Source organism: Anser cygnoides, chromosome 34 (genome assembly GCF_040182565.1).
Source record: "Anser cygnoides isolate HZ-2024a breed goose chromosome 34, Taihu_goose_T2T_genome, whole genome shotgun sequence".
In the NCBI taxonomy this organism is placed as follows: Eukaryota; Metazoa; Chordata; class Aves; order Anseriformes; family Anatidae; genus Anser; species Anser cygnoides.
Window position 1 is genome coordinate 92,568 of NC_089906.1, and position 20,744 is coordinate 113,311.

At 69.8% G+C, this 20,744-nt stretch overlaps 3 protein-coding genes and 1 long non-coding RNA gene across 4 annotated transcripts; 2 read left to right on the top strand and 2 right to left on the bottom strand.

Moving 5' to 3' along the window:
* Positions 1–23: 23 nt before the first annotated feature.
* NDUFB7 (NADH:ubiquinone oxidoreductase subunit B7) lies at positions 24–3,030 on the bottom strand. Its single transcript, XM_066986434.1, is given in 4 exon segments — positions 24–214; positions 792–948; positions 951–959; positions 2,919–3,030. Coding segments are annotated over 4 exon segments (372 nt in total). The 3' UTR covers positions 24–120.
* Positions 3,031–7,955: 4,925 nt separating this feature from the next.
* LOC136788269 (uncharacterized) lies at positions 7,956–9,724 on the top strand. Its single transcript, XR_010827149.1, has 3 exons — positions 7,956–8,097; positions 8,592–8,699; positions 9,587–9,724. It is a non-coding gene; the product is annotated as an uncharacterized lncRNA (long non-coding RNA).
* Positions 9,725–9,818: 94 nt separating this feature from the next.
* LOC136788220 (uncharacterized) lies at positions 9,819–14,210 on the top strand. Its single transcript, XM_066986387.1, has 7 exons — positions 9,819–9,839; positions 11,277–11,558; positions 12,192–12,276; positions 12,376–12,438; positions 12,549–12,611; positions 13,264–13,325; positions 14,068–14,210. Exons 1-7 carry the CDS (start codon positions 9,819–9,821, stop codon positions 14,167–14,169), a joined length of 678 nt encoding a protein of 225 aa, XP_066842488.1. The 3' UTR covers positions 14,170–14,210.
* Positions 14,211–15,628: 1,418 nt separating this feature from the next.
* Positions 15,629–19,302, bottom strand: LOC136788253 (C-type lectin domain family 4 member G-like). The gene is made up of 8 exons (XM_066986456.1): positions 19,088–19,302; positions 18,641–18,703; positions 18,227–18,289; positions 18,048–18,110; positions 17,778–17,867; positions 16,869–17,019; positions 16,560–16,664; positions 15,629–15,783 (listed from the first exon to the last, which is right to left on the bottom strand). The coding sequence occupies exons 4-8, from the start codon at positions 18,052–18,054 to the stop codon at positions 15,648–15,650; spliced, it is 489 nt and encodes a 162-aa protein (XP_066842557.1). The 5' UTR covers positions 18,055–18,110; positions 18,227–18,289; positions 18,641–18,703; positions 19,088–19,302; the 3' UTR covers positions 15,629–15,647.
* Positions 19,303–20,744: the final 1,442 nt, after the last annotated feature.

Below are 20,744 nucleotides of genomic sequence, written 5' to 3' on the forward strand. Positions count from 1 at the left end.
GGACGGGGACGCGGGACGCGGCGTCGGGCCTGGGGATTTAATGCGTGGCGGGTGGCACCGGGCGGCACCGGGTGGCACCGGGTGTCCCCGCGTGTCCCCGGGTGTCCCCAGGTGTCCCCGTCACTCGGCGGCTGCCACCTCCTGTGCCCGGATCCGCTTCTGGCGCTGCAGCAGGCGCCGCTCGCGCTCGAACTCCTTCATGCGCATCACGTAGCTGGGGACACGCGCGGCACCATGTCACCTGTGTCACCCCATGTCACCGCGTGTCACCACGGCACCGTGTCACCCCGTGTCACCGTGTCACCGTGTCACCCCGTGTCACCCCATGGCACCGTGTCACCCCGTCACCGCACCACGGGGACGGGGAGCCCCGGGGACGCCGCGGTGTCCCCGCGTCCCCAGCCCCGTCCCTGCCCTCAGCCGGTGTCACCCCCCGTGTCCCCACCGCCCCCGTGTCCCCAACCCCCCGTTCCCATGTCCCCAAACCGCCCCCGTCCCCAACCCCTCTGTGTCCCCCCCATCCCCACCCCCCTCCTTGTCCCCCCGTTCCCAACCCCCTCCTGTCCCCCCACCCCCACTGCCCCCCTTGTCCCCACATCCCCCCCACCCCCTGTCCCCAACCCGCCCCCGTCCCTGCCTTGTCCCCCTGTCCCCATGTCCCCCCCACCCCCCTGTGCCCCCTGTGCCCCCCCGTCCCCCCCCACCCCCCTCGTCCCCCTGTCCCCAACCCGCCCCCTTTCCCCCGCCCCCACGTCCCCCCTTGCCCCCCCCCGCCCCCCTTGCCCCCCTACTCGCGGTGCTGGCAGGCGTCCCAGCGGTGGCGCAGGGGGCGGCAGCTCCAGGCGCTGGGGAAGGCGTCGCGCTGGCAGCGCAGGAGCCGCAGCAGGAGGTGGGCGCAGAAGTCGCGCTGCTCCAGCGGCACCCGCGCCTCCGCCAGCTGCCGCGCTCCGCCACCATCGCTGCGGGGGGACGGGGACAGCGGATGGGGATGGGGACAGGGACACCGTTAGGGGACAGGGACACGGTCAGGGGACAGGGTCACAGGACAGGGACACGGTCAGGGGATGGGGACAGGGACAGGGGACGTGGACGGTCAGGGAACAGGGTCAGGGGACAGGGACACCGTAAGGGGACAGGGACACGGTCAGGGGACGGGGTCACAGTCAGGGGACAGGGTCACAGGACAGGGACAGGGGACGGGGACAGGGACAGGGGACAGGGACAGGGTCAGGGGACGGGGATGGGGACACAGTCAAGGGATGGGGACACAGCCAGGGGACTGGGACAGGGTCGGGGGACGAGGACAGGGACACAGTCAGGGGACAGGGTCACAGGACAGGGACACGGTCAGGGGATGGGGACGGGGACGGGGACAGGGGACAGGGACACGGTCAGGGGACGGGGACACGGTCAGGGGATGGGGACAGGGACAGGGCACAGGGACACGGTCAGGGAATGGGGACACGGTCACGGGACAGGAGACACAGTCAGGGGACAGGGACAGGGGACAGGGTCGGGGACGGGGTCAGGGGACGGGGTCAGAGGACAGGGTCAGGGGACAGGGTCAGGGGACAGGGATGGGGACACAGTCAAGGGATGGGGACACAGCCAGGGGACTGGGACAGGGTCAGGGGACGGGAACACCATCGGGGGACAGGGACACCGTCAGAGGACGGGGACAGGGACAGGGGGACGGGGTCAGGGGACGGGGACACAGTCAAGGGATGGGGACACGGCCAGGGGACAGGAGACAGGGACAGGGTCAGGGGACGGGGACACAGTCAAGGGATGGGGACACGGCCAGGGGACAGGAGACAGGGACAGGGTCAGGGGACGGGGACAGAGTCAGGGGACGGGGGATGGGATGGGGACACAGTCAGGGGATGGGGACACGGTCAGGGACACCACCAGGGGACAGGGACACCATGAGGGGACGGGGACACGGTCAGGGGAGAGGAGGCAGGGACAGGGACACAGTCAGGGGATGGGGACAGGGTCAGGGGATGGGGACGGGGTCAGGGGACAGGGGATGGGGACAGGGACAGGGGATGGGGATGGGGTCAGGGGACAGGGATGGGGACAGGGACAGGGTCAGGGGACAGGGACAGGGTCAGGGGATGGGGACAGGGACGGGGGATGGGGACAGGGACGGGGGATGGGGACGGGGTCAGGGGACAGGGTCAGGGGACAGGGAAAGGGACAGGGACAGGGTCAGGGGATGGGGACAGGGTCAGGGGACAGGGACACGGTCAAGGCATGGGGACAGGGGACAGGGTCAGGGGATGGGGACATGGACACAGTCAGGGGACGGGGGCACGTTGGGGGACACCACGGGGACGTGTGACAAGGGTGGGGACGTTGGGGGGACGTGGGGTGGGGGGGGGGCACCGTGGGGACACGCTGGGGGGCGCTGGGGGGACGTGTGACAATGGGGGGGGGGAACGTGTGATGAAGGGGGGGGACACCGTGGGGACATGGGGTGAGAGGGGGGGACACAGCGGGGACGTGTGACGAGAATGGGGGTGCTGGGGGGACGGGTGACACGGGGGGGACGCACGGGGGGGGGACACACATGGGGGGGGGGGGGGACACGGCACCGATGGGGACACGGCCGGGGGGGGGGGGGGGGGGACGGACGACAGGGCACAGGGACGGGGACGGGGACAGGGACAGGGGGAGTTGGGGCGGGGGGGACACGGGGAGGGACACGGGGGGCACGGCGGGGACATGGGGGGGGGACAAGGACAACCGGGGGGGAGGGGAAAGGGTGAGGGACAAGGACACGGGGGGCACGGGGACAAGGACACGGGGACGCGCCCAGCCCCCCCCCCCACCCCGGTTCCCTTCCCCCCCGGTTCCCCTCCCCCCTCCCGGTGCCCCCGCCCCCTCCCCGTGCCCCCCCCCCCCCCCCCCGGTACCGCGGGGCGCCCGCTGGGGCAGGCCGAGCCCCGCGGGGAAGGTCGGCATCTGCAGCGGGTCCGGCTCCGTGTCCGCGCCCCCCGCGTAGCGCCGGGCCAGGTGCGCGCCCATGGCGGCCCCGGGACCGCACCGGCACCGGAAGCGGAAGGGCGGCGCCGCCGGAACCGGAACCGGGCGAGCGGGGCAACCGGGAGCGGAACCGACGGAGCCCGGAACCCAAGCGAGCGGCGCGAGGAGCGCGGCGGAAGAGGAAGCGCCGCGGAACGGGCGCGGCGGATCCGGAAGTGGCCGCCCCTTCCTTCCCTGCACCATAGAGTTGTGGCGGCCAGAGCGGCGCGGGGGTGCTGGCGCGCCCCCGTTCCTGGGTCCTCCTGGGGGGGGAAAGGGCCCAGGGGGACGGGGACAATGGGGACGGGGGGACAGGGGGACACGAGGGGACAGGGGGGACGGAGGGGGACATTGGGGACCACCAGGAGCACTGGGGGCACTGGGGGTGTTGGGGACATTGGAGGACCACCAGGAACAATGGGGACAGTGGGGACAGTGGGGACTACCAGGGACAATGGGGACCTTGGGGGACCACCAGGGACCTTGGGGACCTTGGGGACAATAGGGACCGCCAGGGACATTGGGGACCTTGGGGACATTGGGGGACCACCAGGGACCTTGGGGACCTTGGGGGACCACCAGGGACCTTGGGGACCTTGGGGACAAAGGGGGACCGCCAGGGACATTGGGGACAGTGGGGACAGTGGGGGTGTTGGGGACAGTGGGCACTACCAGGGACAATGGGGACACTGGGGGTGTTGGGGACCTTGGGGACAATGGGGACAATAGAGACAACCAGGGACATTGGGGACACTGGCAACAAAAGGGACACTGGGGACATTGGCTGGGGACGTTGGGGACCAGCAGGGACACTGGGGACAATGGGGACCACTGGGGACACTGGGGATACTGGGGACCAAATGGGACACTGGGGACAGTAGGAACGTTGGGGACACTGGGGACACTGAGGACAGTGGGGACATTGGGGACCACGGGGGACATTGGGGGCACTGGGGACAATAGGGACATTGGGGACAACGGGGACATTTGGGACATTGGTGTCACTGGGGACCACCAGGAACACTGGGGACGTTGGGGACCACTGGGGACAATAGGGACCACGGGGGACATTGGGGATATTGGGGACTCTGGGGACACTGGGGACACTGGGGACACTGGGGACACTGGGGACCACCGGGGGCAATGGGAACCCCTGAGGACATCGGTGACCTCCCGGGACGTTCGGCCCAGGGACCGCTGGGGACTCTTGGGGACCACGGGGACACCGGGGACCGTTGGGGACCCTCGGGGCCCCCCAGGCTGTTTTGGACGTTGGGTGGCACCGGGGACGGTTGGGGACAGGTGTGGCCCCGCCCCGGGGACGGGGACAGTTTCGGTTCCCCCGGGGACTCCGGTGGCCCGTGACGGGGATGTGGTGGCCCGTGACAGGCGGGCGGGTGGCGTCTGCGGGACGCGGCCGACGTGGCCCCGAGGTGGGGACACGGGGTGGGGATGGGGACATGGGGGGGGGACGGGGACACGGGGGGGCCACAGGGACACTGGGGGGGACATGGGGACAGGGATGGGGATAGGGACACGGGGACATGGGGGGACGGGGACACGGGGATGGGGACACTTGGGGGTGGGGGCAGAGACACGGGGGGGGACACGGGGATGGGGATGGGGACATGGGGGGGACAGAGACATGGGGGGACACGGGGATGGGGACATGGGGTGGGGATGGCAACACGGGGGGACACGGGGACGGGGATGGGGACACTTGTGGGGGGACGGGGGACATGGGGTGGGATCGGGGACACGGGGGGCGTGGGGACAGTGGGGGGGACATGGGGATGGGGACACGGGGAGGGACACGGGAGGGGACAGGGACACGGGGGGGACACGGGGACAGGGCTGGGGACGCCTCGGGGTCGCGTCCCTGTCCCCAACAACCCCAAATGTGTTTTAGGGCCCCCCCCCCGGCCATGAAGCCCCGAGGTACGGGGGGGGGGGGGGGGGACATGGGGACAGGGGGGGACCGGGGGGGTGGGGGACAGGGGGGGACATGAGGACACGGGGGGGGGGGGCACAGGGGGGACACGGGGGGGCAGCTGGGGGTGTCACAGGGCAGGGGGGACGGGGGGACATGGGGGGGACACGGGGGAGGACAGGGATGGGGGGGCACAGGGGGGACGCGGGGACACGGGGGGGACATGGGGACACGGGGGGACACGGGGACATGGGGGGGGACAAGGACCCGGTGCTGCCCCCCCCCCCCCCCCCAGGCCGCCCCCGCCTGTCCAGCGACGACTACGAGAACGTGGAGCCCCCCGCCGCCCCCCCCGCCGCCCCCCCCCACCTGCCCCTCAAGGCCTGCCGGCACCACGGGGGGCGCCGGTACGGGGGGGGGGCACTTGTGCGATGGGGGGGGGTTTGTCCTACGGGGGGGGCATTTACCTATTGGGGGGGGGGGATTTACCCCTTTGGGGGCGGGATTTGCCCTACGGGGGGGGGGAATTTACCCTATGGGGGGCATTTGTCCTGCTGGGGGGGGATTTGCCCTAGGGGGGGGGATTTGCCCTATGGGGGGGGAATTGCCCTATTTGGGAGGGGCTATTGGTCCTTTCGGGGGGGATTTGCCCTTTGGGGGGGGATTTGCCCCTTTTGGGGGCGATTTGCCCCTATGGGGGTATTTTTCCTCTTGGGGGGCTATTTGCCCTACGGGGGGGGGCATTTGTCCTAGGGGGGTATTTGTCCGGGAGGGGGCATTTGCCCTATTTGGGGGGGGGTATTTGTCCCACTGGGGGGGGGCAATTTGCCCTACTGGGGGGAATTTGCCCTTGGGGTGGGGGCATTTGTCCTCTGGGGGGGGGGGCATTTGTCCTGGGGGTGATTTGCCCCTTGGGGGGAGAATTTTCCCTATGGGGGGTGAATTTACCCTATGGGGAGGGGATTTGCCCTATGGGGGGGTAATTTACCCTATGGGGGGGGGGTATTTGTCCTAGGGGGGCTATTTGTCCTATTGGGGGGGCATTTGCCCCAGGGGGGGCATTTGCCCTCCTAGGGGTGTATTTGCCCTACTGGGGGGGTATTTGCCCCCCTCAGGGGGTATTTCCCCGGGGGGCACTCACCCCCGGCCCCCCCCCCCAGTTGTGCCCCCTGCAGGTGCCCCCCCCGGCTCCGCGCCCCCCGCCGGCCGTGTCCCCGGGGGCCGTGGGGGCGCCTGCTGCTGGCGCTGGCGCTGGCCCTGGGGGTGCTGGCGGCCGTCGGCACCGCGGCCATCGGCGTGCAAACACGTGAGTGGGGGGGGGGGGGGGCACGTGTGTGACACCCTCGTGTGAGACCCTCGTGTGAGAGAGCTCCTCGTGTGAGACCCTCGTGTGACACCCTCGTGTGAGACCCTTGTGCGAGAGCCGTGTAAGAACCTTGTGTGTGAGAGCCTCGTGCAATACCCTCGTGTGAGAGCCTCGTGCAAGAGCCGCATGTGAGACCCTCGTGTGTGAGAGCCTCGTGCGAGACCCTCGTGTGAGAGAGCTCCTCGTGTGACACCCTCGTGCAAGAACCGCTTGTGAGAGCCGTGTGTGAGACCCTCGTGCAAGAACCCCGTGTGGGAGACTCTTTGTGAGGCCCTTGTGACACCCTTGTGTGAGACCCTCGTGCAAGATCCTTGTGAGACGCTCGTGTGAGACCCTCGTGTGGCAGCTGAGAGCCTCGTGCAAGAGCCTCGTGCAAGACCCTTGTGCGAGAGCCGTGTGAGCTCCTCGTGTGAGAGCCCCTCGTGTGAGCCCCTTGTGCAAGAACCGCCTGAGAGCCATGTGCGAGACCCTCGTGCAAGATCCTTGTGAGACCCTCGTGCGAGACCCTCGTGCGAGAGAGCCCCTCGTGTGACACCCTCGTGTGAAATCCTCGTGTGAGAGCCGTGTGTATGAGCCGCGTGTGAGACGTCCCCATTTGGGGTCCCCGTCCCCCTTTGGGGTCCCCGTCCCCGTTCGGGGTCCCCGTCCCCGTTCGGGGTCCCGCTCCGGGGCTGACCCCCCCTCCCCGCAGAGCCCCTGTTTCAGGCCCTGGCCGAGCTCCGGGCTGAGCACCAGCAGCTGCAGCAGGAGGTGGCCGCCCTGCGGGGCAGCGGGGGTGAGACCCCCCCGGGACACCCCCGTCACCCTGTCCCTATAACCCCCCATGTCCCTATAACCCCCCATGTCCCTATAACCCCCCCATGTCCCTATAACCCCTCCCCGTGCCCCTATAACCTCCCCTGTGACCCTACAACCCCCCATCCCTATAACCCCTGATGCACCCCCCCATACCCCTATAATCCCCCCATGCCCCTATAACCCCCCCCCATGCCCCCCCATGTTCCTATAACCCCCCGATCCTATAAACCCCCATGCCCCTATAACCCTCCCCAACCCTATAACCCCCTGTGACCCTATAACCCCCTATAACCCCCCATACTGCTATAATCCCCCATACCCCTATACCCCCCCATGCCCCTATAACCCCCCCGACCCTATAACCCCCCCATGCCCCCCATGTCCCTATAACCCCCTATAACCCTCCTGTGCCCCTATAACCCCCCATGCCCCTATAACTCCCCCATGACCCTATAACCCCTGATGCCCCCATGCCCCCATAACCCCCCCGTACCCCTATAACCCCCATGGCCCTATAACCCCCCCATATCTCTGTAACCCTGATGCCCCCCATGTCCCTGTAACCCCCTGTGACCCTATAAGCCCTGATGCCCCTTGTACCCCTATAACCCCCATGGCCATATAACCCCCTATAACCCCCCCGTGCCCCTATAACCCCCCCGACCCTACAACCACCCCCGACCCTATAACCCCCGGGCCCCTATAACCCCCTGTGACCCTATAACCCCCTGATGCCCCTCGTGCCCCTACAACCCCCCCATGCCCCCGTAACCCCCTACAACCCCCCCGACCCTATAACCCCCCCTGACCCCACAACCCCCCGCAGCGGGGGCCGTGCCCGCGCTGCCCCCCGGCTGGGTGCCCTTTGGGGCCAGCTGCTACCACTTCTCGGCGGCCGGGCGGCGCTGGCGCGAGGCCGAAGGCTCCTGCGTGGCGCAGGGGGCTGCTGCTGGTGCTGGAGACCGCGGCCGAGCAGGTACCCCCCCGGGACCCCCGGGACCCCCCGGACCCCCGGATCTCCCCGGCCCCCCGGGCTCAGCGCCCCCCAGGAGCTGGCAGGACCCAATAAAGAGATGGGGGAGAGATGGGGAGCGGTGGTCACTAAAGGGTTAATGGGGGCGGGGGTCTGGGAGAGCCCCCCCCAAATGCTGGGACCCCCCGAGACCCCCCCCGGGGCCCCTGGAGCTCAGCGCCCCCCTGGACCCAATAAAGAGAGGGGGGATGGGGGTGGTGGTCACTAAAGGGTTAATAGGGGCGGGGGGGGGATCTGGGAGAGCCCCCCCAAATTCTAGGGCCCCCCCGGGACCCCCGCCCCAAAATCCCCCCCCCCAGGCCCCCCAGCAACATCAGGGTTGGGATTGGGGAAACTGAGGCGGGGGGGGGAAAGGGGGAGGGGGGAATGGAGGGGGAAAGGGGGGAGGGGGGTCCTGGGGGTGCTGCCCCCCCCCCCACGTGGCCGTGCCCCCCCAGGACTTCGTGCTGCGCACGGCCCCCCAGCCCCGCGGGTACTGGCTGGGCCTCAGCGACCAGGACAGCGAGGGGGGTGGCGCTGGCTGGACGGGGCCCCCCGGGCTTCAGGTAAGGGGGAGGGGGGGCAGCCCCAGGTCCCACCCCCCCCAAATCCTAAATCCCAATTCCCAAATCCCACCCCCAAATCTCAAATCCCAAATCCCAAATCCTAAAGCCAAAATCCCAAATCCCACCCCGAAATCCCAACCCCAAATCCTCCCAACCCCCAATCGCCCCAACCCCAAATCCCCCCAATCCCAAATTCCCCAATCCCAAATCCCAAATCCCAAATCCCCCCAATCCCAAATCCCAAATCCAACCCCAAATCCCCCCAATCCCAAATCCCCCCAATCCCAAATCCCAAATCCCAAATCCAACCCCAAATCCCCCAATCCCAAATCCCCCAATCCCAATTCCCAAATCCCAAATCCAACCCCAAATCCCCCCAATCCCAAATCCCCCCCACAGATCCCAAATCCTAAATCCAAAATCCCAAAGCCCCAGTCCCAAATCCTGAATCCCAAATCCCAAATCCTGCCCCCAAATCCCCCTCCCCGCCCCCCCCACCCCCAGCACTCCCCCCTGTCCCCCCAGTTCCCCGTCCCGGACCCCCCCAGTTCCCCCCCCCCCAGTTCCCCCCAGGACCCCCCCACCCCCCCCCAGGACCACCCCAAGCCCCCGCCCCCCCCCCAAATTCCCCCAAGACCCCCCACCCCCCCCCCCCAGTTCCCCCCCGGACCCCCCCCCCCCCAGGACCCCCCCCCCCCCCCCGGCCCCCCCCCCCCAAATTCCCCCCCAAGACCCCCCCCCAAACCCCCCCCAATCCCCCCGGCCCCCCACCCCCCAGGACCCCCCCAACTCCCCCCCCAATCCCCCCCGGCCCCCCCCCCCACCCCCCCCCCTTCCCTCCCTCCTTGCCCCCCCCGCGCCCCCCCCCCTCACCGCGCCCCCCGCAGCTCCTGGGGCCGGGGGAGCCCAACGGGGGCCGCAGCCAGAACTGCGCCGCGCTGCTGCCCGACGGCCGCTGGGACGACCTGGCCTGCGAGCGGGCCCTGCACTGGGTCTGCGAGCGCCCCCCCACCTGCTAGGACCCCCGGGACCCCCCGGACCCCCCGGACCCCCCCGGATCTCCCCGACCCCCCCCGGGCTCAGCGCCCCCCCCAGGAGCTGGCAGGACCCAATAAAGAGATGGGGGAGAGATGGGGAGCGGTGGTCACTAAAGGGTTAATAGGGGCCGGGGGTGGGGGGGGTCTGGGAGAGCCCCCCCCAAATGCTGGGACCCCCGGGACCCCCCGGACCCCCCCGTCCCCGTGTGCCCCCACCCCGCCCCCGGTGCCACGTGCCCCCCCCCCCGCACGTGGCCGCTTCCCTTTCACTTCCCCTTTGGGGATAAAAAGGGGGGGGCACTGGGGGGGGGGCGAGGGGGGACATTGGGGGGATACTGGGGGACACTGGGAGGACACTGGGGGATACTGGGAGGACACTGGGGGGATACTGGGGGGATACTGGGGGGATACTGGGGACACTGGGGGGATACTGGGGGATACTGGGGGGACACTGGGGGGATACTGGGGGATACTGGGGGATACTGGAGACACTGGGGGGACACTGGGGATACTGAGGGGACACTGGGGGGACACTGGGGGGATACTGGGAGGATACTGGGGAACACTGGGGATACTGGGGGGATACTGGGGGGACACTGGGGGGATAATGGGGACACTGGGGTGACACTGGGGGATACTGGGAGGACACTGGGGGCCACTGGGGGGATACTGGGGGACACTGGGAGGACACTGGGGGGATATTGGGGGGATACTGGGAGGACACTGGGAGGACATTGGGGGGATACTGGGGGATACTGGGAGGACACTGGGGGATACTGGGGGGACACTGGGGGGATACTGGGGGGATACTGGGGGATACTGGGGGACACTGGGGTGACACTGGGGATACTGGGGATACTGGGGGATACTGGGGACACTGGGGGGACACTGGGGGATACTGGGGGATACTGGGGGGACACTGGGGATACTGGGGAGATACTGGGAGGACACTGGGGGGACACTGGGGATACTGGGGGATACTGGGGGGACACTGGGGGGATACTGGGGACACTGGGGTGACACTGGGGGATACTGGGAGGACACTGGGGGGACACTGGGGGGACACTGGGGATACTGGGGGGACACTGGGGGGACACTGGGGGATACTGGGGGGACACTGGGGATACTGGGGGGATACTGGGAGGACACTGGGGGACACTGGGGATACTGGGGGATACTGGGGGGACACTGGGGATACTGGGGGATACTGGGGGGACACTGGGGGATACTGGGGACACTGGGGTGACACTGGGGGATACTGGGAGGACAATGGGGGGACACTGGGGGGACACTGGGGATACTGGGGGACACTGGGGGGACACTGGGGGGATACTGGGGGACACTGGGGGGATACTGGGAGGATACTGGGAGGACACTGGGGGGACACTGGGGGAATACTGGGGGGACACTGGGGGTATACTGGGGGGATACTGGGGACAGTGGGGTGACACTGGGGGATACTGGGGGACACTGGGGGACACTGGGGGATACTGGGGGACACTGGGAGGACACTGGGGGGATATTGGGGGATACTGGGAAGACACTGGGAGGACACTGGGGGGACACTGGGGATACTGGGGGATACTGGGGGATACTGGGGACACTGGGGGACACTGGGGGGACACTGGGGGGATACTGGGAGGATACTGGGAAGCACTGGGAGGGGGGGCCCCATCCCCGGAGCCCCCGGGGATCCAGGGCGGGCCCCGTGGGTGGAGCACTGGGGGCGTGGCCTCGGTGGGCGTGGCCTCGGTGGGCGTGGCCGAAGGGGGCGTGGCCGAGCCGGCAGCAGGCGCTGCACCCATGGGCTGGGGACGGGCAGGTGGGGGGGGGGGGGCAAAGGGGGGGGTCGGGGGCTTGGGGGGTCCCGGGGCTTTGGGGGTCCCAGGAGGATTTGGGGGGGCCAAGGGGGATTTGGGGGGGGGTCCTGGGGGTTTTGGGGGGGGTCCAAGGGGCGTTGGGGGTCCCAGGGGGATTTGGGGGGGGCAAGGGGATTTGGGGGGTCCTGGGGGCTTTGGGGGGGGTCCAAGGGGCATAGGGGGTCCCAGGAGGATTTGGGGGGCCAAGGGGGATTTGGGGGTCCTGGGGGCTTTGGGGTCCAAGGCGCACTGGGGGGTCCCAGGGGGATTTGGGGGGGCCCCAGGGGGATTTGGGGGTCCAAGCGGTATTGGGGGGCTCCTGGGGGGTTTTGGGGGGTCTAAGGGGCATTGGGGGGTCCCTGGGGGGCTTTGGGGGGGGGTCCAAGGGGCGTTGGGGGGCCCAGGGGGATTTTGGGGGTCGGGGGGGGAATTTGGGGACCCCAGGGGATTTGGGGGGCAGGGAGCTTTTCGGGTCCCAAGGGATATTGGGGTGTCCCGGGAGGATTTGGGGGCGGGGGTCCCGGGAGGATACGGAGGGTCCCGGGGGTGCCGGTGCCCCCCCCGACCCCCATCCCCCCCCCCCAAAACCCGTGCAGCTCCGGTTGCGGGGGGGGGCGCTGGGGGTGCTGGGGGGCTCCTTCCTGCTGTGGGCCGGGCTCCTGCTGGTGCTGCTGACCCTGGGTGAGTGACCTCGACCCCTGACCCCCCCCACGACCCCCCCCCGGTTCCCCCCCCCATCCCCATGCCCCCCCCACCCCCAATATGTGCCCCCCCCCCCAGACGTGGGGCTCTCCAGGGACCTGCTGCGGCTGCGGGAGCACCAGGAGGGGCTGCAGGAGAGCGGTGAGCCCCCCGCGACCCCCCAACCCCCGGGGGACCCCCAGGGACCCCCCCCACACTTGTGACCCCCATTCTTGTGACCCCCCCCCCTCATTGTGTGCCCCCCCCCGCAGTGCCCCGGCTGTGGCAGCGGCTGGAGGAGCTGCGGGGGGAGATGGAGCAGGAGGAGAGGGACGGTACGGGGGGGGGGGGCGGGGGGGCTTGGGGACATGGGGGGGGGTGGGGACATGGGGGGGGTGGGGGGGACATGGGGGGGCTTGGGGACATGGGGGGCGTGGGGACATGGGGGGACGTGGGGGGGACATGGGGGGCTTGGGGACATGGGGGGCGTGGGGACGTGGGGGGCTTGGGGACATGGGGGGGACATGGGGGGGCTTGGGGACATGGGGGGGTGTGGGGACATGGGGGGGACATGGGGGGGCTTGGGGACATGGGGGGCGTGGGGGGGACATGGGGGGACGTGGGGGGACATGGGGGGGCTTGGGGACATGGGGGTGTGGGGACATGGGGGGACGTGGGGACATGGGGGGTGTGGGGGACATGGGGGGGCTTGGGAATATGGGGGGTACATGGGGGGACATGGGGGGCTTGGGGGGCATGGGGGGGATGTGGGGGACATGGGGGGTGGGGGGACATGGGGGGACGTGGGGGACATGGGGGGCGTGGGGACATGGGGGGGCTTGGGGACATGGGGGGTACCTGGGGGGACATGGGGGGGACATGGGGGGACATGGGGGGGGCTTGGGGGGCATGGGGGGGATGTGGGGGGGATGTGGGGACGGGGGGCCCTGGGGGTGCCGGGCTGTCCCCACGTCCCCGTCCCCGCAGGGTGGCAGCGGGAGGTGGCAGCGCAGCGCCTGGGGGCCGAGGTGGGCGGCTGCGCCTGGAAGGTACTGGGGGCACTGGGAGGGACTGGGAGGGACTGGGGGAGGGAGGGGGGGGGGCCTCAGTGGGGATGGAGTGGGACCCCGAACTGGGAGGGACTGGGATCCCGAACTGGGAGGGACTGGGATCCTGAACTGGGGGGACTGGGATCCTGAACTGGGAGGGACTAGGGCCCCGAACTGGGAGGGACTGGGATCCTGAACTGGGAGGGACTGGGGCCCCGAACTGGGAGGGACTGGGATCCTGAACTGGGGGGACTGGGATCCTGAACTGGGGGGACTAGGGCCCCGAACTGGGAGGGACTGGGATCCTGAACTGGGAGGGACTGGGGCCCCGAACTGGGAGGGACTGGGATCCTGAACTGGGGGGGACTGGGATCCTGAACTGGGGGGACTGGGATCCTGAACTGGGGGGACTGGGATCCCGAACTGGGGGGACTGGGATCCTGAACTGGGAGGGACTAGGGCCCCGAACTGGGAGGGACTGGGATCCTGAACTGGGAGGGGTTGGGATCCTGAACTGGGAGGGACTGGGATCCTGAACTGGGAGGGGTTGGGATCCTGAACTGGGAGGGACTAGGGCCCCGAACTGGGAGGGACCGGCGTCCCAGTGGGGATGGACTGGGGTGCCAACTGGGACTCTGGCTGGTCCATACTGGCCCGTACTGCTCTGTACTGGTCTGTACTGAGCCATACTGGCCCGTACTGGCCCGTACTGGTCCGTACTGGTCCATACTGGTCTGCGCAGGCAGCCGCTTCAGGATGGAGGAGGCGGCGCAGGAGGCCGGGCTGCGGGCGGAGGTCGCCCAGCTGGGGGGGCCGCCAGGGTCCCCCCCGTGACCCCCCGTGACCCCATGACCCCGCCCCCTTTGTGACCCCGCCCCCTGTGCCCCCCCCCCCCCCCAATAAACCATTCCACGGGAGCCCCCTCGCGTCTGGGGGCTTTGGGGGTCCTGGGGAGGGGGTGCGGGGGGGGGGGGCTGTCCCCCCCGCTGTGTCCCCAAATGTCCCCCCCGGTGTCCCCAAGCACCCCAGGTGCCCCCCCCCGTGTCCCCAAGCACCCCAGGTGCCCCCCCCCGTGTCCCCAAGCACCCCAGGTGCCCCCCCGTGTCCCCAAGCACCCCAGGTGCCCCCCCCGTGTCCCCAAGCACCCCAGGTGCCCCCCCGTGTCCCCAAGCACCCCAGGTGCCCCCCCCCGTGTCCCCAAGCACCCCAGGTGCCCCCCCCCCCGTGTCCCCAAGCACCCCAGGTGCCCCCCGTGTCCCCAAGCACCCCAGGTGCCCCCCCCCGTGTCCCCAAGCACCCCAGGTGCCCCCCCCGTGTCCCCAAGCACCCCAGGTGCCCCCCCCCGTGTCCCCAAGCACCCCAGGTGCCCCCCCCGGTGTCCCCAAGCACCCCAGGTGCCCCCCCCCCGTGTCCCCAAGCACCCCAGGTGCCCCCCCCCCGTGTCCCCAAGCACCCCAGGTGCCCCCCCCGTGTCCCCAAGCACCCCAGGTGCCCCCCCCCGTGTCCCCAAGCACCCCAGGTGCCCCCCCGTGTCCCCAAGCACCCCAGGAGCCCCCCCGGTGTCCCCAAGCACCCCAGGTGCCCCCCCCGGTGTCCCCAAGCACCCCAGGTGCCCCCCCGTGTCCCCAAGCACCCCAGGTGCCCCCCCCCGGTGTCCCCAAGCACCCCAGGTGCCCCCCGTGTCCCCAAGCACCCCAGGTGCCCCCCCCCCGTGTCCCCAAGCACCCCAGGTGCCCCCCCGTGTCCCCAAGCACCCCAGGTGCCCCCCCCCGTGTCCCCAAGCACCCCAGGTGCCCCCCCCGGTGTCCCCAAGCACCCCAGGTGCCCCCCCCCCGTGTCCCCAAGCACCCCAGGAGCCCCCCCCGTGTCCCCAAGCACCCCAGGAGCCCCCCCCGGTGTCCCCAAGCACCCCAGGTGCCCCCCGGTGTCCCCAAGCACCCCAGGTGCCCCCCCCCCGTGTCCCCAAGCACCCCAGGAGCCCCCCCCGGTGTCCCCAAGCACCCCAGGAGCCCCCCCCCGGTGTCCCCAAGCACCCCAGGTGCCCCCCCCCGTGTCCCCAAGCACCCCAGGTGCCCCCCCCCCGTCCCCAAGCACCCCAGGTGCCCCCCCCCCGTGTCCCCAAGCACCCCAGGTGCCCCCCCGTGTCCCCAAGCACCCCAGGTGCCCCCCCCCGTGTCCCCAAGCACCCCAGGAGCCCCCCCGGTATCCCCAAGCACCCCAGGTGCCCCCCCCGTGTCCCCAAGCACCCCACGCTGTCCCCAGGTGTCCCACACACATTTATTGTCCCCGAGCTCGGGGGGGGGGGGGGTCTCGGAGGGGGGCTCAGCAGCCCCAGGCCCGCTCGCACACCCACCCCCGGGGCGGCGGCGCAGGGCCGGTCCCCCCACGCCCCCGGGGGTCCATGGCCACGCAGTCCTCGCCCCCCCCCGCCTCGTCCGGCTGCCCCCAGCGCCAGTTCCTGGGGGGGGGGGGTTTTTTTTTTGGGGGGGGGGTCAGGGGGTGGCACCCCTACCCCATGGCCCCCCCATAGCCCCCCCATAGCCACAGAGACCCCTCTGACCCCATAGCTCCCCCATAGCCCGCCCCAGCCCCCCATAATCCTGCAGCCCCCCCATAATCCCATAGCCCCCCCATAATCCTATAGCCCCCCCCATAATCCCGCAGCCCCCCATAATCCCATAGTCCCCACTAACCCTACAGCCCCCATAGCCCCCCATAATCCCATAGCCCCCCCATAATCCCATAGCCCCCCCATAACCCCGCAGTCCCCCATAATCCCATAGCCCCCATAACCCCGCAGTCCCCCATAATCCCATAGCCCCCCCATAATCCTATAGCCCCCCATAATCCCATAGCCCCCCCATAATCCCATAGCCCCTCATAACCCCCAGCCCCCATGCCCCCCCATAATCCCCCCAGTCCCCCATAATCCCATAGCCCCCCCATAACCCCGCAGTCCCCCATAATCCCATAGCCCCCCCATAATCCCATAGCCCCTCATAACCCCCAGCCCCCCATGCCCCCCCATAATCCCCCCCAGTCCCCCATTACTCCCCACAACCCCCAGCCCCCCCATACCTCCCAAGCCCCCCATGTCCCCCCAGCCCCCCATACCCCCCCAGCCCCCCCATACCTCCCAAGCCCCCCATGTCCCCCCAGCCCCCCAGCCCCCCCCATACCCCCCAAGCCCCCCATAACCCCCCAGCCCCCCCCGGTGCCCCCCCCCAGCCCCACCGGTAGCTGAGGGCGCTGCCGTCCACCCACTGGAAGGAGCCCTCGGTGCTGCGGTCGTGGAGCCCGATCCAGGAGTCGTGGGGGGGACAGCCCCGCCAGGAAAGCCTTGGGGGGGGGGGGGCAACAAACGGACCCCCCCCCCCCGACCCCCCCTTCCCCCCACAACCCCCCCTTCCCCCCACAACCTCCCCTCCCCCCCAGCACCCCGCATCCATATTCCCCCACCCACGGGTGCCCCCCACCCCGTTGCAGCAGGACCCTGCGCACCCCCCCGCCGCCCCCCCCCCCCCAGCACCCATGGGTGCTCACCTGCTCCTGGGGGTCCCCGATGACGGCCAGGTGGGCGCCCAGCCCCTGCAGACCCCCTGGGCCTGCGCCCACCCCGCGGGGCCGCTGCCGAACTGGAAGCAGCTCCCCCCGTGCAGCCGCCAGCCGGGGGGGCACACGCGGCACCCCGAGGCTGGGGGGCGGGGGGGCGCGGGGTCACCACCTGTGTGCCCCCCCACGGTGTGTGTCCCCCCCGGTGGTTCCCCCCTGGAATGTCCCTCCCATGGTGTCCCCCCCATGGCTTCCCCCCCACCATGTTGCCCCCATAGTGTGTCCCCCCCATATTGCCCCCCCATAGTGTCTCCCCCATGGTTCCCCCCCATAGTGCCCCCCATGTTGCCCCCCCATAGTGTCCCCCCCATGTTGCCCCCCCATAGTGTCCCCCCCATAGTGCCCCCCCCCCATGTTGCCCCCCATAGTGCCCCCCATGGTTCCCCCCCCCCATAGTGCCCCCCCATGGTTCCCCCCCCATAGTGCCCCCCATGGTTCCCCCCCCATAGTGCCCCCCCCATGGTTCCCCCCCATAGTGCCCCCCCCATGGTTCCCCCCCCCATAGTGTCCCCCCCATGGTTCCCCCCCCCCCATGTTGCCCCCCATGTTGCCCCCCCATGTTGCTCCCCCATAGTGTCCCCCCATGTTGTCCCCCCCATGTTGTCTCCCCTCCATGCTGTCCCCCCCCCGTGCTGCCCCTCCCCCATGGTGCCCCCCCCCATGATGCCCCCCCCCATGATGCCCCCCCCCCATGGTGTGTACCCCCCCCCCATGATGTCCCCCCCCGGTGTCCCCCCCCATGGTGTTCCCCCCATGGTGTCCCCCCCCCATGTTGTCCCCTCCCATGTTGTGCCCCCCATGTTGTATCCCCCCGATGTCCCCCCCCCGTGCCCCCCTCACCGTTGTGCGCCCACAGCGCCTGCAGCAGCTGGTGCAGCGCCGTGCGGGTGGCATCGCGGTCCCGCCACACGGCCACCATCGTCCCCGACACTGCGGGGACACCGCGACACCGCGTCCCCATGTCCCCACGTCCCAATGTCCCCTGTCCCCTGTCCCCCTGTCCCCCTGTCCCCATGTCCCCCTGTCCCCCTGTCCCCTGTCCCCCATCCCCCTGTCCCCCCGTCCCCCTCTCCCCCTGCCCCCCGCCCCCACCCCGCGCCCCCGCCCCACCTGCCATCCTGGTGGCACTCTGGTTGGCAGCCAGGCCGTCCAGCAGCGCCGCTGTCTCTGTACCTGGGGGGACATGGGGGGCACGGGGTGACACCGGTGGGACGCGGGCGGCGAGCGGGGACACGGGGGGGATGGGGGGGGACACAGGGACACGGGGGGAGGGGGGCGCTGCCACCCACCGCGCTGCTGCAGCCGCGTCTGGTTCCCCTCCAGCGCCGCCAGCGCCAGCGCCAGCGCCGAGCCTGCGGGTGGCACGGCGCCTTTGTCACCCGCTGCCACCCATTGTCACCCATTGTCACCCGCTGTCACCCACTGTCACCCACTGTCACCCACCATCACCCATTGTCACCCGCTGCCACCCACTGTCACCCACTGTCACCCATTGTCACCCACTGTCACCCATTGTCACCCATTGTCACCCGCTGCCACCCATTGTCACCCATTGTCACCCGCTGCCACCCACTGTCACCCATTGTCACCCGCTGCCACCCACTGTCACCCATTGTCACCTGCTGCCACCCACTGTCACCCGCTGTCACCCACCGTCACCCACTGTCACCCCGTCCCCACGTCCCCCCGTGTCCCCGTCCCACCGTTGGCCTCCAGCCTCTCCTGGCTCTCCCGCAGGCTCCGCAGCTCCTGGCTCAGCGCCGCGTCTGGGGGGGGGCGGTGACACCGTGACACCCCCCCCCGTGTCCCCCCACGTCCCCCCCCCCCATACCCCGATTTCCCCCCATCCCCCCCATGTCCCCCCACCCCCCCATGTCCCCATTTCCCCCCTCCCCCATCACCCCACAGCCCCCCATAGCCCACCCCCCAATGTCCCCATGCCCCCCCATGCCCCCCAAGCCCCCCCACGTCCCCCCACCCCCCCGCCCCCCCATATTCCCCCCATTGTCCCCATGTCCCCAAATCCCCCCCCCATCCCCCCTGCACCCCCATGTCCCCCCTCCCCCACGCCCCCCCACGCCCCCACCCCCCCATACCCCCCCCCTTGTCCCCACTGTCCCCACGTCCCCCCCGCCCCCCCCCCCACTCACGCCGCCCCAGCAGGGCCCCCAGCAGCAGCCCCCAGGCCACAAAAGCCGCCCCCAGCAGCAGGCAGAGCCCCGGGGGGCCCCGAGGGGACCCCACGGCCCCCCCCCCCGCCTGTGGGGACAGGGACGGGTCAGGGGGAGCCGGGGGGGGGGGCACGGGGCACCCCCAAACCGCCCCCCCCCCAGCCCCACGCCTCAGCACCTGCCCGGCCCTGGCCCATGGCTGCAGTGCCACCAGTGCCACCCCCCCCACGGGTGACACCCCCAGTGCCACCCCCACGGGTGACACCCCCAGTGACACCCCCCACGTGTCACCCCCCAGTGCCACCCCCTGGTGACCCCCCCACGGGTGCCAACCCCACGTGTCACGCCCCTGGTGCCACCCCCCCGGTGACCCCCCCAGACATGTGCCACCCCCCAGTGCCCCCCCCAGACATGTCACCACCCCAGTGACCCCCCCCCAGTGCCCCCCCAGACATGTGCCACCCCCCAGTGACCCCCCCCCAGACATGTGCCACCCCCCAGTGCCCCCCCCAGACATGTGCCACCCCCCAGTGACCCCCCCCAGATATGTGTCACCCCCCGGTGCCACCCCCCACGTGTCCCCCCCCCCAGTGCCCCCCCCCCCAGCCATGTGCCACCCCCCAGTGCCACCCCCCCACGTGTCACCCCCCAGTGCCCCCCCAGCCATGTGCCACCCCCCAGTGCCACCCCCCCACGTGTCACCCCCCAGTGCCCCCCCAGCCATGTGCCACCCCCCAGTGCCACCCCCCACGTGTGCCACCCCCCAGTGCCCCCCCCAGACATGTGCCACCCCCCAGTGACCCCCCCCCCCAGACATGTGTCACCCCCCGGTGCCACCCCCCACGTGTCACCCCCCAGTGCCCCCCCCCAGCCATGTGCCACCCCCCAGTGCCACCCCCCCACGTGTGTCACCCCCCGGTGCCACCCCCGGCCACGTGCCCCCCCCCCCCCCTTGGTGCCACCGCAGCATTTTGGGCAGGAAGAAGCGGGGGGGGGCGGGGGGGGCAGGATGTGGCCACCCGCCCCGTGACAGCTCGGGGGGCTGGGGCCGGGGGGGGACATCCCGGTGTCCCCAGGGACCCCACCCGGTGTCCCCAAGGGGGGGGACAAGGGATGGCGCTGAGGGACCGGGATGTCCCCAACCCCCCCCAGGAAAGAGCGGGACGGGAGGCTGCTTACGGGGACAAAAAACGATAAAAATGATCAAAAACGATCAAAAATGATAAAAAAGATAAAAAACGATAAAAAATGATAAAAAAGGTGATAGAAAATGATAGAAAGCGGCAGAAAACGATAAAAAACGATCAAAAACGATCAAAAACGATCAAAAACGATAAAAAAGATTAAAAAACGATGATAGAAAACGATGAAAGAAAACAATGAAAGAAAGCAATCGAAAACGATAAAAAACGACAAAAAATGATAAAAAACGATAAAAACCAAAGAATTAAAAAACAATAAAAACAATAAAACTATAAAAAACTATAAAAACAATAAAACACAATATAAATAAATGAATAAACGATAAAAAAAGGTTAAAAAAAAGAAAACCACAATAAAAACCAGTAAGAGGGTCCCCGAGGGAGGCCGGCCTCCACCGGGAGGGACAAGGGACAGCGCCGGAGGGCCGCCGTGG

Coding starts and splice junctions, on each gene's coding strand:
- LOC136788220 (XM_066986387.1), top strand. CDS start 9,819: ATGGGGGAGAGATGGGGAGCG. Junction 9,840..11,276: donor TGGGGGAGAGATGGGGAGCG/GTGGTCACTAAA, acceptor GATACTGGGAAG/ACACTGGGAGGACACTGGGG. Junction 11,559..12,191: donor CATGGGCTGGGGACGGGCAG/GTGGGGGGGGGG, acceptor AAACCCGTGCAG/CTCCGGTTGCGGGGGGGGGC.
- LOC136788253 (XM_066986456.1), bottom strand. Junction 17,020..17,777: donor GGCGCTGTGGGCGCACAACG/GTGAGGGGGGCA, acceptor CCCGCCCCCCAG/CCTCGGGGTGCCGCGTGTGC. Junction 15,784..16,559: donor GGCAGCGCCCTCAGCTACCG/GTGGGGCTGGGG, acceptor CCCCCCCCCCAG/GAACTGGCGCTGGGGGCAGC.